Raw genomic sequence first — 24147 nt, 5'->3', positions numbered from 1 at the left:
CTAACCTATTTGTACAGTACCTATGCTTAATTTGGCAGTGTTTTCCAGTCATTCAGGCATATTTAGACATCAAAACACACAAAGGAATATCCAAAGTAATGCTAAACACCAAGAAAACCATTTTAAAAAAACACTTAAAACCAAAAAACACTCTTCCTATACACTACTGTATGTACAGTACCCCTCCTTATTTTGGCAGTGTTTTTCATTCATTCTGCCATATTTTGACATCAGAACATAAATTGGATTATCTAATATATTTTCAGCACCAAGAAAACCACACAAAAAATTAACACTGCATATTATAATCAGCTTGCCTCTAGCATGGCAGTTTGGTCAGCAGCATGGTGTGTTACAGAAAAATGCATTGTGGAAGACATATAGCTTATGGGGAAAAAGGAGTTTGGCTGGTACCTTCCCCTTTGTCACCCCTGGTGTCTAAGAGTGCCATAATCATCAAATTGGCAGTAAAAGTTCACGTCATTCGTCGGTAACAACACGTTGATATATATAAGCATAAACATACTCGGTATTCTTAAAATGAACTCTGATGGTACATGGGCTTGGTGTGAGGGTGGAAGGAGCAGAGAGGAGGGAGGAGGAAGTGCACAGTGGAACTCTGAGCATTCATGTCCCCTATGCTATGGAATTTAGATGCATGCAACAATTGAGAATACCGTATGTAAGTATATTTTGACTTATGTTGCCCAGTATGTGTATTCTATGCACATCTTGGAGAAGTTTACAACCTGACCAACAACTGTGCATATCATATGCAAATAGCATTATGGAAACATGAATTATAAGTAAGTTAACTGTATAAAGATGAAAACTTATGAGGTACAGAACCCTATTTTACACCATTACAGTGTGAGTCAATACTTTCTGTATACAACACACATTCCAGTGTCCTATTAACCTTTACTAATAGTTATTTTGTTTGTCATTGCTTAAAGGTGATGTCAGAGGGAAGTAAATGGGTTAAAAGAAGGAGAGTCTCAGAGACTGCTTGTACTACCTAATGTTTCCCATAAACTGAGGGAGAAGGGAAATCTGATGTGCACCCTGTGTGCAAGAAACAAGTTCTCAAAATTAGTTTTTCTCTTGCCTTTTGATAGAGGATGTAAAGAAGGTTATGTACAGTACAGTATATCAAATCTGAGGTTGATAAGTGGTGGTGGTGAGGGATGTCTTCATGTTGTGGCACTGATATGACTGGGCAGTGGAGCAAGCCAGTTATACAAACATCTCTGAGATCTCTCCCTGTCCTCTGAAAGGAGGATGGTGGACTGTGGAAATTGACAACTTCATCTTGCAATCCACTGGGTTCGCATTCAGATGAGCCCAGAATTGCGGTTACTGCCACTACTAGGTCGAAATGTGCCATAAAATAGTAGCTGCAGTACTTCAGATATCAGTATTTTGTGGTGCCGGTGGAGGGAAAGGGCACATGGTAGGGAGCTGGGGGAAGGTGGTGGGGATGGAGTATAGTGGGCAGGACAGTAGGCAGTGGGGGGAATGGAGAGGGAGGTGAGGGGAGGGGGGATTGTGGGGTGAATGTGGTGGGAAGTGGTGGGTGGGGAGGGAAAATGGGGGGAATGTAGGGGAAGTGGGAGGTGATGGGAAGTGGGGTGGGGATTAGTGGAATGGGGGGAAGGGGTTGTTCTGGAATGTCAATCACAATCTCCCTCAGTGCATTCTGGAATGAAAGTTGCAGTTTATGGGTGAACTGCAGTACCATATCATTAATATGGGTGTCTGCACCATCCTCAACTAATCATACACTTTCAGACGCATGAGCCATCCACTTTACTAGAAAAATCTATCTATCTATCTATTGCCAGACGCCTCAATCCCGTTTGGGGTGGCCACAAACAAATCGCCTCCAAGTCGCCCTGTCCCCCGCCATTTCACTCCCCTGCTCCCAACTCACACCCCCCTCTCTCATATACCTCTCCACCCCATCTCTCCATCTCATCCTCGGCCTCCCCCTCCCTCTTTCCCCCTCCACCTCACTCACATACACTCTCTTCGTCAGTCTTTCACCCTCCATCCTCTCCACATGGCCAAACCACCTCAGTGTGTTCCTCATAACGCTTCCTATCACATCCACATCAACACCACAATGCTCCTTTATATCCTCATTCGTCGGCCTGTCTCTCCATGTGACTCCACAGGCTCCTCTTAAATAAGTCATTTCCACGGCTCTCACTCTTGACTTGTGTCCTTCCAACAACGTCCAAGCTTCACTTCCGTACATTAGAGTTGGTATCACAATACTGTCATGTAGTAACTTTTTCACTTCCATGCTCACTTCCCTGTTTCTTATCACTGCTTTCAAAGAACCAGCAACCTTTCTTCCCTGCTGTACCCTTTCAAGCACTTCACCCTCCAAACCTCCATCCTTACTCATCACACTACCCAAGTACTTAAACATACTCACATTTTCCAATTCCTTACCATCCAACCTCGCTGTACATTCACTGACTTCACCTCTCTCAAAGACCATCACTTTACTCTTCCGTACATTCACCTTTAGATTCCGTTTCTTACACACTCTCTCAAACTCATCCACCAAGCCTTGCAGCTCCCCTTCGTCTTCACTCAACAACACAGTATCATCTGCAAACAACAGTACAGGGAGTTTCCAAACACTATCCTCTCTCACCAGGACCACTCCAACATCCACTACCCTACCTTGTACCTCTTTTATTACCCCATCCATGTACAGATTGAACAACCATGGAGACATGACACATCCCTGTTTCAACCCAACTTTCAAAGAGAAAAATTCACTTAGTTCACCATCCACACGCACTGCAGCCTTCGCACCATCGTACATACTCTTCACAGCATTCAACAACTTCCCATCTACTCCATATATTTTTAACACTTTCCACAATCCTAGTCTATCCATCCTGTCATATGCTTTCTCCAAATCCATGAAAGCCGCATACAACTTCTTTCCCTTCTCTAGAAACTTTTCCACTAAAGATCTGAGAATGAATATCTGATCTACACAACCTCTTCCCTTCCTAAAGCCTCCCTGTTCTTCTCCAACTAATTTCTAGAATAAGCTATAGAAAAAGCTTCTTGAAACTATGTTTATCTTTCAGATCAGATTACTTTTGTAGAAATTATTTTCTATAGCTTATAGAAGATAGAAAGTACAGTACTGTATTATAGACATTTAACAGGAGCATGCTGGCAGCAGTGGAATCAACAGCCACCCAACATTTGCGCCTGACCCTGGCACGGCAGCTGGCTGAAGTCCTCCTACGTGGCTGTTCTGAACACGCTTACATCCCACCCACACAGGGAGGAAAACCTATAGGTGAACACATGTTGTCTTGAAGGCTGTATTCTCATCACCTTGGGTAGATTTCTAGCATCTCTTCTGCAGTGATTAAGTTGCATATTACACATTGCAATTTTATATATGCAATTTCTGTATTAACATAATGTAGTTTGCAGTATGCACCACCCACTTACTTGATATATTGCTACCATCAAATAGTTCTGCACTGAGTGACAAGCTAAATGTTTTCTTGTAGTCAAGGATGCCTTTTAACATGTTGGGTGATATCCATAAAATCAGCACATAGATACCTGGTGGTACAAGGAGTTAAATATATTCCAACCAGGTATGACCTATAAGGATCTAAATCTGAGGGATGCTTGTGGTTTATTGGTCATTTAATGCAGCATAGGGAAGAGAACCTGGTCACTCACCTGCAATGTCTGGAGTAGCCAAGCCCCAAACCCTGATGCTTCCACAGGGGCAGTAAAAGATTTGATGATGGATGGATGGACATTCAAAAGGGTATTAACATTCCATATTTAGAAATAAACTGGTAAGAAGGAGATGTTATTGAGAATACTTAGCCATTAGTGAGCCTTCTTAGCCAGCATAATTATACCTTAGTCATTCGTAGATTTGTTTGGCAGATAGAAATGTATTCAGCCTGCATTGTGAACATATCCTAAGAAATATACAATTGCAAACACCAGAAACAGAAATGCCATTGGAGCTCCTACACATAAGCACTGAGTCACCTCTGTTATAATGGGAAGGTGGGAGTGGTAGCAGGTCAGGGTATGGAGGTGTGATGGAGGGACAGATAGGGTAGAGGAAGAAGGAGGCAGGGCTAATGGAGGGAACAAGGGTCAGAGGATGGATGAGAGGTGGTGAGTAAATGCTATACTAACTTTTACTTCAGGTGGGATATGTTGGTCTAGCATTGAGAATCAGGGCCTGATTTGTAATATATCAAGTTCAGTATTATGTAACAGAGTATTTGCCATAATAGTTTTCATGAGATTTTCGTAAAGAAGCCTTTACAGGATGCTGAAACACATGTGAAAGGAAATTAAGTAGACTTTGGTCCAGATCCAGTTTATTACAGTGGACACTCAGTAAGCGCATCTGATGTATCCAGGATTTGAAACCCATGTTATGTGGCTGATTGGTATAATGAAACTCCAAAAATTTCCCAAAGTCCCATCTTTTGCCATCCTGAAAAAATTTTTTTACCCCCCCTGATCTTACCTAACTTTCACTGTGGTGCACATAGAACATCTAGGAACATTACTTGGCATAAAAAGGGTTCATTTAAATGTACAAAGTGATCACTTACCATAAGTGACCATGACAGTATCCTTAACCCATTCACTGCATCAGTGTTTGTTTACATGTACATCCCGTGTGCGGCAGTTTTAAAATATTTAGATAAAAATATTAGAAAAAAAATAATATTGCCAAAAGATAGAGAAAAAAATCCCGAGTTCAATGGTATATAACACAATATAGCAGACAAATAAATAACCTCTGATACAGGTCCATGAAGTAATAAATATTCCCTGTGCGGTGGTGCCAGGCGAACGATGTGTTATGGTTGCACTGTCATCAGTGTCAATCTTGCGATCAGATAAGGTGTAAAACAGCATCTGAACCATCCTTGTCATCATCTAACAACGGTTCATTATCATTACTAAACTCGTCCAGAGATTTCATCCAATATTTGCTTGGGCTACTGCTAGAGGCGGCATGGAGATGGTTTCGTACCTTTACCTTCGGCATTTTGTAGGTAACTGAGCTGAGCTCTGCACCTCATAAAAATGCATAATCTATGTATGGCATTATTCTGTAGGGTGCCATGAATTGCTAGCTGGTTTATTTCGTTCCATTTCTGACGGCGGAATTATTGAAAGCAGGAAATCATATATGATACAGCCGCAGTGAGAGCCATTTGGACTCAGATATCATATATGATACAGCCGCAGTCAGTGGGTTAAATAGAGATGAGTTCATCTAGTTGGGCTTAGAGCAAGACATCACCCAGCCCTCCTTAGCTACCAGCTTAGATTTAGGTTGGGTAGAATCACAGATGACACCACCCAGCATGTAGATTAGACACACACAATATAGCATACATAACAGAGCACTGCATAGCACACACCACACAAGACAGATACAAAACCAGTGCTATAGGGAACCTATGGGACAACCCCATAGGGGTGGTTACCTGAGGTTGACATGTCTGCTTGATCAGACAGACCAGGGTTGAGCAACAACAACAACAACAACATGTCATATGAAACTGTTAATTTTAGTGGCTTGAATGGTGAATGAATGGATGTGTGGCTTGTTTTACAAGGCTCTGTATTGATAGTTCTCCTACTTTTCTGCGTTCCTGCATACAGTATGTTGATCCTACTCATCCTGTTTATTGATGGAAATTAAACTTTGGATGAAATGATTAATATTTGTTCATGATTGTTTTATTAGGATATGAAGGATGGGCCTTCATGCTGTGTACTATGTTGCATTGGCTCTGTTACTCTTGTACAGTTTTTTTAGTTGCCTAGTGATTTATTAAGTTAAGGCATAACAGCTAGTGATGGCCTGTGAGGATCTACTTCTGAGTGATAATTGGAGTTTATCGCTCATGAACTGCTGCTCAAGGATGAACAGCCGGTCACTCACCTTAACTTCTTGGACAGTAATTTAGCCCTAGGTTTTTCTACAATTCGCGTGTGGCAGTACTGGGTTGGATGATGATGGAGGGATTCTTCTTCACAGTAGACTTGAGAATAAGTTTTTAATATTGTGCACAACAGATAAGAGGCTGTTCCTTACTGTTTTTGTTGTTTCAAACAGATGAACGGAGCAAGAGTAGTTCAAGGTCTGGTGAGAGTCCCTGGAAGCCTCAAAACTACTCTGGTACCAACCTATTTGTCCCCAGAAACATCAATGAGGAGATCATACTGCTGTTACTAATCAGGTAAGCCCATTACAGAGCAAGTTGTACATACTATGTAGCGACTTAATGATACATTGTGTCATTTTCAGGTTTAAGTAGATCATATATTATGAACAAAGTTTTGTAAAATGTTGTATAATGATCAGTTAGATACAAAAAAAAAAAAAAAAAAAAAAAAAAGTGACATGCTGTATCAACATATTGCTTGCCTAGTCCTTCACCTCATCATCACCCTGTCCTCCTTCCCATCTTACTTGTGACATGTATTATTGCAGTGCTTGGGGTTTTAAGCAGCCACATAGCACTGTTAATTTGTTTCTGTATAAGCAGTGAAATTCAAGAGATATACCCTGCTGCTTAAGAAGAAAGATTGTTGTTATTGTTGATGTTTTTGTTGTTGTTGTGGCCCAAGATCCATCAGAACATGGACCTAGTGGACTACAGGTTGAAGTTGTCCTTCTCCTGCAGTACAGCAATCTCCCTTTTGAGGATAGGGAAGGAGTTGAGGGATGGATTCATCCTGAGGAATTAATTTGCCATGTATCATAAGTTACAGCCAGGTGTGTATTATCGTCTTGGGACATGCAGTACAAGCCAAGGGTGTGCTGCTGTTGTCATGAATATTTAACCCCTTAACCGTGGGGTGTCACTTTCGTGACGCTTGGGAGCAAGGGATCATACCGCGGGGCGTCACTTTTGCGATTCTGTGTTATTTTGAATTCACCTGGGCTGTCAAGTGGTAGCTTGTATCATCTATCAGTACTGCCAGTGTCCAACACTAGTCAGCACTCCTAATCTCATCTGTACTCCCATCCATTGTTGGCAATTTAGCCATTTCTCCCCGTTCTTGACTCCCCTCCCTACCTTCCCTCCATTACCCTCTCCTGTCGCCTGCCCGGCCGTGCTACGCTGAGTAAATCTTCCCTGGAATTTTCCACTGATTTCATCCATTGAAATAAGCCCTATGCCATATTCTTATACCAAATAATATATATCAAAAAGAAATAAGGTAAGTGAGAGTGCCATACACCTGGAATTGGCTAATAATCACCTGACAACACCTCACGTGCACTCGTTCGCTAATTTTTGCTGTTTATTTCCCCTTGAAATATGCCGTATAATCTATTCTCATACTAAAAATATATATAAGGAGGGAAGGGAGAAGCCTAAGTGATATTTACATTCACCTGGAACTACCTAATTTATAATGTATTGTCTAGATTTTCTGCCAATCATTTCACTGCTATATATTAGCAGCTCTCAAGAGGCTGACGTTGGCAGTAATGCATTTCCCTAGGTAGGCCACCCCGGCCCACCCTTATCAGTTCACTGTCATCTTCCAAGGTGAAAGTACGTCTGTTAGCTCCTGCTAACTTCCGCCGCTTTTTAGCCCCATGCAAAGGGCCCTGTGACCTTTACCCCCTACTAAACCTCGTGTGGAAAGAGGTAAAGGGCTGACAATTGAAAGAGAGTGACTATGATCTTTCTGTTGAGTAAAACAGTGCAAGTGGAATTGTAAATAATGTGTAAACAGCAAGTGAGAGCAGTGAATGTAAATATAAGTGAACAGTGTAAAATAATTTTTATGAGTTACTTCAAGTGACAGTGCATAACACAGTGTAAATAAAATAGAAATGTAAATAATGTAAATAAAATAGAGAACGTAAATAGAAATGTAAATGAGTAGTATTATAAGAATACGAGTATATATTGTAGGAGTAATGAAAGTGAAAGTTTCACTCTAGCATGTATGAATACTATGAGTTATGAGAGTGAAGGTGAAAGTGACAGTCACTCTCAGTGCTAGTATACAGGACGAGAAAGTGAATGCTACGTATTTTACTGAAAGAAATTCAATGCCTACAGTGACAATAAACTACTATTACTGAAGGAAACTTATGGATAAAGACTGTAGATATATATAAGTGTTATATAGTAATAGAAATATAAAGTGTGAGTGTTTTTATGAATAATAAATGACAACACCAGCGGCGAACTAGCGCAAGTGGGAAGGTCATACGCCCTCGTAATTTTCATTGCTTTCACAGTGTTTTTTTTGGGGGGAATATGGATTCCAAACTATTTGAGAATCATAGAATAGTGTTTCTAGTGATAATATCAGGCTGTGGTAATCATATTACGGGTTGTCGGGAAGTGTAAAGTGGAGACTTTGTTACCCAACTTCAGAGGTCTCCACAAGTCCTACGGTACTTGACGAAGGCTCAACAAACACCCCAGGAGAAAGCTGAAGGTATGTGCCATAAGCATATGTGATTTTAATATTCTAGGACTAATAACTGATTTTTGGCAAATATTTTTAGAGAGTCTGTCGGAGCGCAAATATGCCCGCGGGTGCCGCAGGAAAAAGCAAAACAAGCCCGCGGTTAAAGGGTAAAAGATACAAGACCAGACTAAATCTCTAGTATTATGTACATGATTGGAAAACCTCCAGTCATCAGTGGGAGGTTTGAACTGTTGCTGGTGAAGGTAGGCCATCGCTTGAGATGGAATTTTCTGTCATTACACCATACGTTAGTTGTGTAAATTCTTGTGCAGTAAGAATGGCAATAAATAGTTGTACACCCTGTATTAAAATTTTGAATCATTTTAAGGGGTCCCCATCTCTTCTTCAGCATAATGTGTGAAGCACAGATTATTGTATACCATGAGGTGGCTTATTATCAGTTTATTGAAGGAAATAAGAGAGCAGTTCAGTATATAAAGATCATTAACATGTCTCTCTTCAAGATGTACTGTTGCTTTCTGCTTGATACATCCCCTGGTGATTGAGACAAAATGTCACTCAGCATTAAGCGTATGCCATTTTACCCATGGTGAAGGCAACAGGTCTGTAAGTGGTACACCTGTGTGTTCTTACCTACCTAATTGTTCTTACCTAATTGTATCTCTACAGGAATGAGTCAAGCTCGTACTGTCCCGTGTCTTAAACCATATTTATCATACATATCCTTAAATTTGTGAATTGTTTTGGCACACACTATTTCATTCGGTAGTGCATTCCATTGATCAATTGCTCTGTTTGGGAAACTGAATTTCCTTACATCTTTATCACCTCTCTTCTTATGCAGTTTTTTGCAGTGTCCTCTTGCTGATGCTTCTCCATATGTTAAGTAATCATTTATGTCTATTTTCTCCTTCCCTGATATGCACTTATATAGCATTATCATGTCACCTCTTTTCCTTCTCTCCTGTAGTGTTGTTAGATTCAGTTTATTTAGTCTTTCTTCATAGCTTAAGTCCCTTAAGCTTGGTATCCATCTTGTAGTGACCCTTTGAACTTTTTCAATCTTGTCTATGTGCTTTTTGAGATGAGGACTCCAGACTACTGATGCATATTCCAGGGTTGGTCTAATGAATGATGTTATTATCCTTCTTAGCATGTCTTCATTTATGTATGTGAATGCTATTCTCATATTTGCAAGCAGTGTATACATGTTCCGTACCTTCTCGCTGATGTGGTCAGCCGGAGATAGTCTGTTATTGATGATCACACCTAGGTCTTTCTCTCTTTCTGATGTGTATAGGGTTTTATTTCCTAACTTATAATCCCAATCAGGTCTTTTTCCACTTTTACCAAACTTGATTACATGACACTTGTCCACATTGAATTCCATTTGCCATGTACTACTCCATTCATGAAGTTTATTTAATTCTTCTTGTAGCTCTTTACAAGAGTCTGTGTTAGTAATTCTCCTTTGTATTTTTGCATCATCTGCAAACATATTCAGATAGCTCTCATTTCCAGTGTTACTGTTTATATCATTTATATACACTAAAAACATGATTGGTGCCAGCACTGAACCCTGTGGTACTTCACTAGTCACTTCTTTCCATGATGAGTAGGTTCCTCTTAGTACTGTCCTCATTTCTCTTTTTATGAGAAAGTCTTGCATCCAACAGAACAGTTTGCCTCGAATTCCTCCTTGATGGTACAGTTTCCATAAAAGTCTTTGGTGTGGTACTGTGTCAAAAGCTTTCTTGAAATCTAAATAGATACTGTCCACCCATCCTTCCCTTTCCTGTATTGTGTTTGTTACTCTGTCATAGTAGCTCAGCAGATTAGTAACACATGATTTTCCTTTTCTGAAACCAAACTGTCTTTCTGATATTATACTGTGTTCTTCTAGATGATTTACCCAAGCTTTTCTTATAAGTTTTTCTAATACCATGCTTACAACACTGGTCAGTGATACTGGTCGGTAGTTGAGTGGATTTTGTCTATTTCCTTTCTTGAATAAGGGGACAATATTTGCTTTTTTCCAAATATCAGGTAGTTTCTCTTGACTCAAGGATTTCTTGAAAATTTTAAATAATGGTTTACTTAACTCCTTTGCACATTCTCGTAATACCCAACATGAAATTTCATCAGGACCACTTGCTTTTCCTCTGTCTAATCTACTTAACTCCTCCTGTATTACTTTTTCTGCTATTTGTATATCTGGTAGTATGTGTGGACATGCGTGTTCCACATAGTCCCTCTCAAAATTTTTTTCTTCTGTAAAAACTATTTGGAAATTCTTATTTAGTGCTTCACAAATATCTTTCTTTTGTGTATAAGTGATTCCCTCGTCCGTAATGGATTGTATTATATCTTTTACTTTGGTTTTGCTTCTGATATAGCTGTAAAACAGCTTTGGTTGATCACTACTTTTATTTATTATATCCTCCTCAAACTGTTTTTGGGCTTCCCTCCTTATTCTTGTATAATTGTTTCTTGCCTGTTTGTAATTATTATATGCCCTTTCACTATTGTGTCTTCTGTATCTATTCCACAACAAATCTCTTCTTTCTTTTGATTTTTTACATTCTGTATTGAACCATTTCTGTATTTTCTTATCTGCTTCTTTGTGCTGTGGGATGTACTTCTGGACTCCTATTTCATAAAATTCACAGAACTTTTTATATACAGTATTTAAATCTTGTCCTCTAAGCTCATTTTCCCAATCAACTTCTAAGAAATACTTCTTTAGGTCTTGATAATTTCCCTTTTTATAGTTTAGGTGAGTGTAGCCTGTACACTGTATGTACACTGTGTGTACACTGTACATACACTGTATATGCACTGTATATGGCTAGTGAGGGAGTGATCGCCCTCTACCTACACAGATCAAAAGCCCTCGGGAGCAGGGGGGTGGTTGCTTTCTCAGGCAGAGGAACTCCTTAAGAGTGAAATGGCTGGGAAGCATGCCGGCATGTGACTGGCTACAGCATAGCTGGGTCTTTCGGGTGTGGGCAATCAGGCAAGTTAGCTGCCTACTGCGACTGCAACACATTGGCGAGGTGTTCAGGAAGTTAGCCAAAGAAACCTTGATGGACTCTGAAAGAACAATAATGGCCCCCAGTCCCGTGCAGCCCTTAAATGGGCAGGGGGTGCTAAGAATCTCACGGTTGCCTCAATTACAATCGAATTCATTTGTTAATGCAAAAAATACAATTAAAATTGGTAACTGGAATGTGAGAACGCTAAATCATGACGGTAAAATCGATGAGTTAGTGAAGGTTTTTCAAAATTATGGACTTGATATTTGTGCTCTGACAGAAACTAGATTAACTGGAGTCGATAAGTTGGATTTGGAGGATGGTATACGTTTATTGATATCTGGCCGACAGGATGGAATGCATTATCAGGGAGTAGGATTGTTGCTGGGTTGTAAGGCAAATAAGGCTTTATGTGAGTGGGATCCTATAGATGAGCGATTGTTATACGCACGGTTTAAATCAAATCATGGCAACATCAGTCTGTTTGTGTGTTATGCACCTACTAATGATGCACTCGATGAAAGGAAAGACACATTTTATGAAAAGTTGCAAGAAGGAGTAGGAAGGGTACCTAGACATGATGTTTTGATCTGCGTTGGAGACTTTAATGCAGTAATGGGCTGTTCAAATGAGGGATTTGAGGCATGTATGGGTAAGATGGGAGTTGGTAGTAGGATGAGTGAAAACGGAGTGAGGTTTGGAAGCTTCTGTCTAGCAAATGACTTAGTCATCGGGGGCACACTCTTTCAGCATTGCAATATACACAAGACAACTTGGGTGTCGCCGTGTGGAAAATATAAAAATCAGATTGATCACATCGCTATCAGTAGGAGGCATAGAAGTTCTCTGCTAGATGTTCATGTTAAACGGGGAGCGGATATTGGTAGTGACCATCAACTCAGCATTGCAAAAATAAGGTTTAAACTTAAAAATCAGAAGAAGGAAAAATCTGGTGTTGGTAGATACGATATTGTTAAGCTTAGAAGGGAAGGAGAAGAAAAGGAGGAATTCAGATTAGAATGCAGAAATAGGTTTTTGGTGTTGGAAACGTTGGAAGAGGGGGAGAGAAGTGTAGATGAGATGTGGGAGGATGTGAACAAAGTTTTGCATGAGACTGCTGAATGTACGATTGGAAGGAGACATAGATTCAGGAGAAAGAAATGGATATCAGAGGAAACGTGGGATATGATAAAAAGAGAGGTGAGGCTAAATTGAGGAGTGAGATGCAATACGTTGATGAACGAGAGATTGAATTAGCAAGAGCTGCGTACTGGAGTTTGAATTCAGAAGTAAGAAGGTTAGCTAGGAGAGATAAAAGAAGATATGTGGATGAAAAGGTTGCAGAGACTGAAATCTTAATAAACAAAAATGATGGACAGAGTCAAAGAATAGCATATGAATCGATTAGAGAACTGAGTGGTAATGCAGGTAAACGCAAGGAAATACCAGTTAGAGACAGGGAAGGAAATTTATTAACCAAAGATGGAGATATTAAAAATAGATGGAAAGAGCATTTTGAGACAGTTCTTAATAGACCAATACCACCAGAAGAGGATATACCGTCTGCTCAGGAAGATTTAAATATAGAAACAGGAGAGTTGAGGCTTGCAGAAGTGGAGAAAGCAGTAAAACAGTTAAAGAATAATAAGGCACCAGGGGAGGATGGTTTATTTCCGGAAATGTTTAAAGTGGAGGGGGATAGATTAATAATGATCTTGACCAAGCTATGCAATAAGATATGGGTGACGGGGTTACTACCATCAGTTTGGAAGAATGGTGTAATTGTTAAAGTTCGAAGAAGGGAGACCTGAGTGAATGTGGTAATTGGAGGGGAATCTCTTTGTCACCGATAGCTTTGAAAGTTTTCAGTAGAGTGTTGTTAAATAGGTTGGAGCCGGTGGTTGAGGGTATTCTGAGGGATGAACAGGCTGGTTTTAGAAAGGGACGTGGTTGCAATGATCATATCTTTATAGTTAGGCATTTGATGCAGCAAGTTAATGAAATGAGAGTACCGTTAAGTCTTTGTTTTGTTGATTTTGAAAAGGCTTTTGATAGTGTTTCGAGAGAGACTATGGGGAAGATCATGAGACATTATGGAATACCAGAGGAGTTTGTGAGGGTCATTATGAACATGCGTGAGGACACATTTTGTAAAGTGATGGTTGATGGTTGTCTGAGTGATTCGTTTGAAGTCAAGTCCGGAGTAATTCAAGGTGGTGTTCTATCGCCTTTACTATTTATATTGGTCATTGATTACATTATGAAACGCGTTGGAACAGAAACCGGTGCTGGTATACTTTGGGGAGAGAATAGGAAACTTTTGGATTTAGATTATGCAGATGATATAGTTTTGATTTGTGATGGGCCAGAAGAGATGCAGAGAGTGTTGGACTGTTTGGTGAGTGAAGGTCGCAAGGTGGGTTTGGTTATTAATTGTGGAAAAACTGAAATAATCAATATGAATATGGAAAATGCGCAGGAATGTGTAATTGGAGGTATGGTTGTAAAGCAAGTTGATAGGTTTAAATATTTAGGTACTTATTTAGCCAAGGATGGTTCTTTGAACTTTGAATTCGAGGAAAGGTTAAAGAAGGCTAATCAGGCAATGGGAATGCTTAAAAATATTTGGAATAATAAAAATTTTTCTGTGCATACAAAAATCAAACTTTATAAGGTAATGGTTAGGAGTATCTTAATTTATGGACACGAGTCTTGGTACAGCACAGTGACTATGGAAAATAAATTCTTGGTGTTTGAAAATAAAGCACTTAGAAGAATATTAGGAGTTAAGTGGTGGGAAAGGATACCAAATAGTAGAATTAGAGAAATAACGGGAGTGCAGCCGATCGATGAATATGTTAGATTCTTACGATGGAAGTGGCTAGGACATGTGTATAGGAGACAGGGAATAGTACGAGGTACACCAGGGTGGGTGGCACTTGGTAGGAGAGGTAGAGGAAGGCCAAAAGAGACGTGGGTGAGGACAATGAGACGGGAAGCTGGAGATGAGTGTTGGGGAGATCTTGAGGAGTTAGCACAAGATAGGATGTGGTGGTGTGAGTTCATCGAGGCCCTATGCATCCCCGAGGGTGCCACAGGAAATGATTGATTGATTGATTGATAGTTTAGGCTCTTTTTGTAACTGTCATTGCTGTTCACTATGTCATATGCTATCCTGAAGTTATAATTTAGTACTGCATGATCGCTTTTGCCGAGTGGAGGGTGATATATTAAACTGTCAATATCATTTTCTTGCCTGGTAAATATTAGATCTAGCACTGAAGGTACATCAAGTCCTCTTTTTCTGGTGGTTTCCCTCACATGTTGCGTTAAGAAAAACTCTTGTACGAGATCCAGGAGCTTTTGGTCCCAACAGCTTTCTTGGCTATTTATATCTAGAGTATTCCAATTTATATTTGTATTGAAGTCCCCAGTTAGTATAATTCTTTCCAATTTCTCATCCATTTTATGTAGCAATGATCTTATACTCTGAATTGTACTCTCTGCCAGGTCCTCATATTCATCTCTTTCCCATGTGTTTGATCTGGGTGGCATGTACAAATTGGCTACAATTACTTTACCTTCAGATGTGTCGATCTCTACTGCAATCAGTTCTACTTGTGATGGTATATCTAGTTTTATTTCCTTGACTTTTAGATTTTTCTTAGTTAATATTATAATTCCTCCTTTTTTTTTTAAACTTCTGTCTCTTCTCCATATATTGTATTCTTCTAAGTTTAGTATGTCATTGGATATCCGTGGTGTTAATTTTGTTTCAGTTAGGCATATTATTTGTGGTTCATTTTCTCTGACATAATCATTCATCTCTAGTAATTTAGATACCATTCCATCCACATTTGAGTACATCAACTTTATCATCTTGTTTATATACTTGTCATGACATGATTCTACTACCTTCCTCCTTTTTCTTCCATCCTGTTTGTGTACCACTTTTGTACCTGCAATCCTATTACTTTTTAAAAAAATTTCTTGTTCTCCTCTTCTGTTCTTCCCTCATTTTTTGTTTTTGCTTCCTCCCTTTTCTCTTTCAGTGTGTGTGTGTGTGTGTGTGTGTGTGTGTGTGTGTGTGTGTGTGTGTGTGTGTGAAATACAAAGTTGCTGAGCTTAAAATTTTGAGTTGATTAATGATTTAACATGTCAGCTGTTGCTTTAGCTGACTATTAGGTGATTTTCAGTTTGAGCTCTAAGAAGGTTAAGTGACACACTTATGAAATGTAAAGCAGCTCAGCTAGAAATTTTGAGTTGAATTGATGTATCAGCTGTTGCATCAGCTGATTACAGTAGTAGGTCAATTTAATGCAAAGTGATTTTCAATTTGGTACATGGAATGTAAGAGGAGCGAATGATGAGGTGAAAGAGAGAGAGATTGTTCAGGTGCTTGAGGGTGCGAAAGTGGATGTATGTGGAATAACTGAAACAAAATGGAAAGGAGAAAGTGTGAGAGAATGGGAGTATGGATGGGGTATATGTGCAGGAGTAGGTGAGAATGAGAAGGCAAAGGAAGGAGTATGTATAGTTGTGAGTAAAAGCTGGAAGAAGAGCATAAGACAGTATGGATCAGTTGGGTCAAGGATTGTGTGGATAAAGTTGAAAGTTGGAATACAAATGTGGGCGTTTGTGTGTGTTTATGCGCCAACGCAAGATCGTGCTAGAAGAGTGAGAGAAGAGTTCTGGACAAATGTAGAAGTGTGCATGGAAAAGTTTGGAAGGAATGAGAGAGTGTTTTTGATCAGTGATATGAATGGTAAAGTTGGGAATGTGAAGGTGGATGGAATAGTTAGTGAGTGGGGTGTGCCTGCTGAGATAGATGAGAATGGGAGTGCATTAGTGGACATTTGTGCTGGGAGGGGGTTGGTGATAGCCAATACCCTCTTCAGGCATAAAATGATCCACAGGTATACATGGCGAGTGATGAGAAGGGTGGGTGGTGAACTGAATGAAAGGAAGGCAATGATTGATTATGTGTGTGTGGATGAAAGGATGCGAAGATGTGTAATGGATGCAAGAGCTTATAGAGGTTGGGGGAGTGGACTTTCTGACCACTACTTGGTGGTGGCCAGAATTAGGATTCAAGTAAGATGGAGGAATAGAAGAAGGGAAAGACGAGAGGAAGGAGTAGTTGCAAGGAGAGTGGAAAGGTTACAAGAGGATGAGAAAAAGGCAGAGTATAAGAGAGAAGTGGAGGAACGATTGGGCAAATATGAATTGGAGCAGATGGGAGACGTGGAAGGTGTGTGTAGGATATTTACAGAAGAAATATGTGCAGCATGTGATGTGGTGTGTGGAAGGAAGAGAAGACGGAGGGGTGTGCAAGGAACAGCGTGGTGGACTGAAGAGGTGAGACAGGCTATGGCACAAAAGAAGAAAGCATACAATGAATGGATGAGAAATAGGGGCGTGGAAGAAGTTGAGAGGCGGAAGAGAGATTTATATGTAGAAAGAAAGAGAGAGGTGAAAAGATTAGTAAGAGAGAGTAAGAAGAGAGTGGATGAGGAATTTGGAAGGAATTTGAGTGTAAAGTGGAGGGACTGTAAGAAAATGTTCTGGAAAGAGGTGAAAAGAGTAAGACAGGGTGGAAGTGAAGTTAGCAGGGGAGTGAAAGATAAATATGGTAGATTACTAGTGGAGAAGGGACAAGAAGTGAGCAGATGGAGAGAACACTTTAAGGTATTGTTGAACATAGAGGATGGAAGTAATGCGAGTATAAGTGGCTGGGGAATGGCTGGGAGAAGGAGGGAGGTGAGAAGACAGGAAGAAATCAGTAGGATAGAAGTTGTGGAAGCAATGAAGGAAGTTAAATCGGGAAAAGCCCCAGGAATTGATGGAGTGTGTGGTGAAATGCTGAAGCATGGTGGAGAGATAGTAGTAGAATGGATGTGGAAGATGTGCAGATTGGCTTGGGAGGAAGGTAGAGTCCCGGAGGATTGGAAGTCAGGTATAATTATTCCCTTGTACAAAGGAAAAGGGGAAAAAGAAGTGTGTGGTAATCATAGGGGCATTTGTCTTCTTAGTATAATAGGAAAAGTGTATGGTAGGATTCTTATTGACAGAGTTAGAGAAAGAACAGAGAAATTAGTTGGAGAAGAACAGGGAGGCTTTAGGAAGGGAAGAGGTTGTGTAGATCAGATATTCATTCTTAGATCTTTAGTGGAAAAGTTTCTAGAGAAGGGAAAGAAGTTGTATGCGGCATTCATGGATTTGGAGAAAGCATATGACAGGATGGATAGACAAGGATTGGGGAAAGTGTTAAGAATATATGGAGTAGATGGGAAGTTGTTGAATGCTGTGAAGAGTATGTACGATGGTGCGAAGGCTGCAGTGCGTGTGGATGGTGAACTAAGTGAATTTTTCTCTTTGAAAGTTGGGTTGAAACAGGGATGTGTCATGTCTCCATGGTTGTTCAATCTGTACATGGATGGGGTAATAAAAGATGTACAAGGTAGGGTAGTGGATGTTGGAGTGGCCCTGGTGAGAGAGGATAGTGTTTGGAAACTCCCTGTACTGTTGTTTGCAGATGATACTGTGTTGTTGAGTGAAGACGAAGGGGAGCTGCAAGGCTTGGTGGATGAGTTTGGGAGAGTGTGTAAGAAACGGAATCTAAAGGCGAATGTAGGGAAGAGTAAAGTGATGGTCTTTGAGAGAGGTGAAGTCAGTGAATGTACAGCGAGGTTGGATGGTGAGGAATTGGAAAATGTGAGTACATTTAAGTACTTGGGTAGTGTGATGAGTAAGGATGGAGGTTTGGAGAGTGAAGTGCTTGAAAGGGTACAGCAGGGAAGAAAGGTTGCTGGTTCTTTGAAAGCAGTGATAAGAAACAGGGAAGTGAGCATGGAAGTGAAAAAGTTACTACATGACAGTATTGTGATACCAACTCTAACGTATGGAAGTGAAGCTTGGACGTTGTTGGAAGGACACAAGTCAAGAATGAGAGCAGTGGAAATGAGTAATTTGAGAGGAGCCTGTGGAGTCACATGGAGAGACAGGCTGACGAATGAGGATATAAAGGAGCATTGTGGTGTGGATGTGGATGTGATAGGAAGCGTTATGAGGAACACACTGAGGTGGTTTGGCCATGTGGAGAGGATGGAGGGTGAAAGACTGACGAAGAGAGTGTATGTGAGTGAGGTGGAGGGGGGAAGAGGGAGGGGGAGGCCGAGGATGAGATGGAGGGATGGGGTGGAGAGATATATGAGAGAGGGGGGGGTGAGTTGGGAGCAGGGCAGTGAAATGGCGGGGGACAGGACGACTTGGAGGCGATTTGTTTGTGGCCACCCCAAACGGGATTGAGGCGTCTGGCAATAGATAGATAGATAGATAGATTTTCAATTTTCAGTTTAAAATAACACATACAATTATGTACATGTTTTCAAGTTAAGGCAGATCCTTACGATTTTGATAATAATCCATCCATCCATCCATCATCCAATCTTATGTTGCCCCATGAGGAGCCTAGGAGCCCAGGGCTAGGCATTTGGTCCTGACATTTAAGATGAGATTGACCAGCCTCACTCATCCTTGAATGGCATTACGTGAGCAATAAACCCCAGCCACCCCTTGGATATAAATCTTCACCGGCTCAATGTGATTGGAATAGAGTCATTACCCACTAAACCACCAGGTGCCAAAATTTGGTTGTATGGTTACCCCTTGGGGGTAGGGGGGTTTCAAGAATACTCCTCCAGTATCTCTGCTTGTCGTACGAGGCGACTAAAAGGGTTGGTGGTGGGTTAGTTCCCCCCCCGTAAAAAGAACTAACTAAACAAACGATAAAGCGCCTCGGACCAGGACAGACCATACGTTGATGACTAAGGAACGGACAAAGGACATTCTGAGCATGGGAACTTGGAATGTGAGAGGAGTGAATGATGAAGTGAAAGAGAGAGAGATTGTTCAGGTGCTTGAGGATGCAAAAGTGGATATATGTGGATTGACTGAGACTAAATGGAAAGGTGAAAGGGTGAGAGAATGGGAATATGGTGTAGGTATATGTGTGGGAGTCAATGAGAAAGAGAGGGCAAGAGAGGGAGTATGTCTGATGATAAGCAAGAAGTGGAAGGAGAATATAAGAGAGTATGGAACAGTGGGTGCAAGGATTGTATAGGTGAGGATGAAAGTAGGTATACAAGTGTGGGCGATTGTATGTGTGAATGCTCCGACAGAGGACCAAGTGGCAAGAGTGAAAGATGAGTTTTGGGCGAGAGTAGAAGCATGTATGGACAAATTTGAGAGGAGCGAGAGAGTGCTGTTGATTGGAGACATGAATGGCAAAGTTGGGAATGTACGCGTGGATGGAGTGGTTGGTCAGTGGGGTGTGCCAGCTGAAGTAGATGGGAATGGTAGTGCTTTGGTGGACATCTGTGCTGGTAGGGGGTTGGCAATAGCCAACACCTACTTTCGGCATAAGATGATCCACCAGTATACGTGGAGAGTAATGAGAAGGATGGATGGTGAACTTGTTGAACGAAAGGCAATGATAGACTATGTGTGTGTGGATGAGCGAATGAGAAGACAAGTGTTGGATGCAAGAGTTTGGAGAGGGTGGGGGAATGGAGTCTTGGACCATCACTTAGTGATGGCCAAGGTAAAGCTGCAAAGAAAATGGTTGAGGAGGCGAAGGGCAAGACAGGAGGAAACAGCTCCTGTGAGAAGAGTGGAGAATTTGGAAGATAGTGAGAGAATGGCAGAGTATAAGAGCATAGTGGAAGAAAGATTGGGAAGGTATGAGCTAGAGCAGATGGAAGGGGTGGAAGACGTATGTAAGATATTCACGTAAGAGATAGGTGCAGCGTGTGAGGTGGTTTGTGGAGTGAGGAGGAGATGCAAGGGTGTGCAAGGGACAGCATGGTGGAATGATGAGGTGAAATGAGCTGTAGAACAAAAGAAGAAGGCATATAATGAATGGTTAGCAAGTAGAGGTAGGGGAGAAGATGAGAGAGAGAAGAGAGAGGTATATGTGAGCGAGAAAGGAGGTGAAGAGACTGGTGAAGGAGAGTAAGAAGAAAGTGGATGAAGAGTTTGGGAGGAATCTGAGTGTGAAATGGAAGGAGAGTAAGAAATTGTTTTGGAAGGAGGTAAATAAAGTAAGGCTGTGTGAAAGAGGAAATAGTAGGGGAGTGAAAGATAGAAATAATAGATTGTTGGTGGAGAAGAGAGAGAAATTGAGGAGATGGAAGGAGCACTTTGGGGATTTGTTGGATGTAGAGAGTGAGAGCAGTGTGAGTATAAGTGGTTGGGGAATGGCTGGGAGAAGAAGAGATGAGAGGAGGGAGGAGATCAGTAGGGCAGAAGTAGTGGAAGCAATGAAGAAGATCAAGTTGGGAAAGGCCCCAGGAATTGATGGAGTGTGTGGTGAAATGCTGAGGTATGGGGGTGAGATTGTTGTGGAGTGGATATGGAAGTTGTGTAGATTGGCTTGGGAAGAGGGAATGGTTCCAGAGGACTGGAAATCAGGTATAATTGTTCCTTTATACAAAGGAAAGTGGGAGAGAGAAGTATGTGGTAACCATAGGGGTATTTGCCTTCTTAATGTGACTGGTAAAATATATGGTAGAATACGCATTGATAGGGTTAGGCATATGACAGAGGAGCTAATTGGAGAAGAACAAGGGGGATTTAGGAAGGGAAAAGGGTGTGTAGATCAGATATTTTTTCTAAGATGTTTAGTGGAGAAGTATCTAGAGAAGGGAAAGAAAGTGTATGCTGCCTTCATGGACTTGGAGAAAGCTTATGACAGAATAGATAGGCAAGGTATGTGGAAGATATTAAGAATATTATGGAGTGGAAGGGAAATTGTTGAGTGCTGTGAAGAGTATGTACGAAGGAGCTAGGGCTACTGTGCGAGTGGATGGTGAGCTGAGTGAGTTCTTTGATCTCAGTGTGGGACTGAAACAGGGTTGTGTGATGTCTCCATGGCTATTTAATATATACATGGATGGGGTTGTAAAGGAGGTTCAAGGTAGGGCAGTGGATGTGGGGGTGGCTCTGATGATTGAGGGTGAGATTTGGAAGATTCCGGTGTTGCTGTTTGGTGATGATACAGTATTGTTGAGTGAAGATGAATGGGAGTTGCAAGGTTTGGTGAATGAATTTGGGACAGTGTGTAGGAGGAGGAAGCTGAAAGTTAATGTAAACAAAAGTAAAGTTATGGTGTTTGAGAGGAATGAAGTCGCATAATGTACAGTAAGGTTGGATGGTGAGGATATGGAGAATGTGAGTGCATTCAAGTACTTGAGTAGTGTGATGAGTAAGGATGGAACTTTGAGGGATGAAGTGCGTGAAAGGGTACAGCAGGGAAGGAAGGTTGTTGGTTCACTGAAAGCAGTGAGGAATAGAGAGGTGAGTATGGAAGTTAAGAAGTCGCTGCATGATAGTATTGTGATCCCTACCCTGACATATGAAGCGAGGCTTGGACCCTGCAAGGGGGGAACAAGTCAAGAGTGAGAGTAGTAGAAATGAGTTACTTGAGAGGAGCATGTGGAGTGACATGGAGGGACAGGTTGATGAATGAAGAAGTGAAGGAATGTTGTGGGATGGATGTGGATGTGGTTGAGAAGATTAGGAGAAATACACTGAGGTGGTTTGGATATGTGGAGAGAATGGAGAATGAAAGACTGACTAAGAGGGTGTATGTAGGTGAGATGGAGGGAAGGAGAGGGAGGGGTAGACCGAGGATGAGGTAGAGGGATGGAGTTGAGAGGTATATGAGGAAGTGGGGGTTGAGTTGGGGGGAGGGTAGTCAAATGGTGGGTGACAGAGCGACTTGGAGGCGTTTTGTCTGCGGCCACCCTTTGTGGGATTAGGGCGTTGGGCTATGGATAGATAGATAGATGGTTACCACCCAGCATAGTAAATGGTTACCTGGTGTACAGGAAATCATTTGGCTAGTCACTTAGTGTAGAGTCAGCCACAGGCAGAAGGAAGAGGAAAGAATGAAGGAATGTAAGACAGAAGAGGGAGTATAAAGTCACCCATAGGCAGAAGTACAAGGAAAGAATGAAAGAAAAAAAAGATAGAAGAGAATGGAAGGAAAGAAGGATGGAGAAGAGGAAAGGGCAGACACCTGAGAGCAGCACTACATCGAGTGATTGGATGGGTGATAATGATAATAATAATAATCCAATCCATCCATCACCCAATCCTTTGTTGCCCCATGAGGAGCGTAGGAGCCCATGGTTAGGCAAGTTGGTCCTGACATTTAAGATGAGAGTGATCGGCCTCACTCGTCCCTGAGTGGCATTACATGAGCAATAAACCCCAACCACCCCTTGGATATAAATTTACACAGGCTCAGTCTGATTGGAGTGCCTTAATTATCCACTAAACCACCAGGCGCCATGATTTGGTTATATAATTACCACCCACCACAGTAAATGGTTACCTGGTGTACAAGAAACCATTTGGCATGACACTCAGTGTAGTCATCCATAGAGAGAAGGAAGAGGAAAGAATGAAGGAAAGACAGAAGAGGGAGTGTAAAATCACCCATAGCTGGAAGGAACAGGAAAGAATGAAGGAAATAAAGCCAGAAGAGGAAGGAAGGAGAGAAGGAAGAGAGGAAAGGGCAGACATCCGAGAGCAGCAAGACATTGAGTGAGTGGATGGTTGGCACCTCCACCCACCACCAATATAATAATGATAATCATCCATCCATCATCCAATCCTACATTGCCCCATGAGGAGTGTAGGAGCCTGGGGCTAGGCAGTTGGTCCTGACATTTAAGATGAAAGTGACCAGCCTCACTCATCCCTGAGTGGCATTACATGAGCAGTCAACCCCAACCACCCCTTCGATATAAACCTTCACCGGCTCAATCCAATTGGAGTGCAATAATTACCCACTAAACCACCAGGTGCCAAAATTTGGTTATATGGTTGCCACCCAGCATAGTAAATGGTTTCCTGGTGTACAGGAAACCTTTTGGCTTGTCACTCAGTGTAGAGTCACCCACAGGCAGAAGGAAGAGGAAAGAATGAAAAAAAGAAAAACAGAAGAGGGAGTGTAAAGTTACCCGTAGGCAGAGGGACAAGGGAAGAATGAAGGAAAGGAAGACAGAATAGGATGGAAGGAAAGAAGGATGAAGGAGAGGAAAGGGCAGACACCCGACAGCAGCACAACATCGAGTGAGTGAATGGTGAGCACCCCCACCTACCACAATAATAATGTCTTTGTTTCCCAGAAGTGCCAGTTTTTCCATTGGGAATTCACTAGCACTTGACACACATATATATTACTAGTAGGGGTACCTGGTGTTGCCAGGCCAAAAAGGCGAACACTCTAATCCTATTTGTTCTAGTTCAGTCTTTCTTTCTGTTCCAGAAAGACCATGTACCTCTTATACTATTTAAGAGGGATTATAAGGGGTCCAGGAACTTTCTATTTCAGTTTCACAAACTAATGCACAGCATTTGTTCTCACTTGTTTACTGTTACTTTTGACCTCAAATGACCTCTTACTGGTGACCTCAAATGACCTTAGAGGTCAACCTCACATAGCCCATGTCCTAACTGGAGGTCATGAGAATCTCCATGCCATAAATTGGGCTGCTGGGTCCAGTCATTCAAGCGTGTATTGCCGGCGACCTCA

At 41.4% G+C, this 24147-nt stretch overlaps 1 protein-coding gene across 1 annotated transcript in view; it reads left to right on the top strand.

The window, feature by feature from the left end:
* Positions 1 to 24147, top strand: part of Ttc7 (tetratricopeptide repeat domain 7) — a 486033-nt gene that overhangs the window by 143806 nt on the left and 318080 nt on the right. The window contains exons 6-7 of the mRNA XM_080281945.1: positions 3198 to 3334; positions 6161 to 6284. Of these exons, the coding sequence (XP_080138071.1) occupies positions 3198 to 3334; positions 6161 to 6284 (261 nt within the window). The remainder of the gene's footprint in view (positions 1 to 3197; positions 3335 to 6160; positions 6285 to 24147) is intronic.

The sequence above is a fragment of the Coenobita brevimanus genome, chromosome 91 (genome assembly GCF_032717465.1).
Source record: "Coenobita brevimanus isolate Jiangsu-jjx chromosome 91, ASM3271746v2, whole genome shotgun sequence".
In the NCBI taxonomy this organism is placed as follows: Eukaryota; Metazoa; Arthropoda; class Malacostraca; order Decapoda; family Coenobitidae; genus Coenobita; species Coenobita brevimanus.
This window is presented reverse-complemented; position numbering and strand designations above follow the sequence as displayed.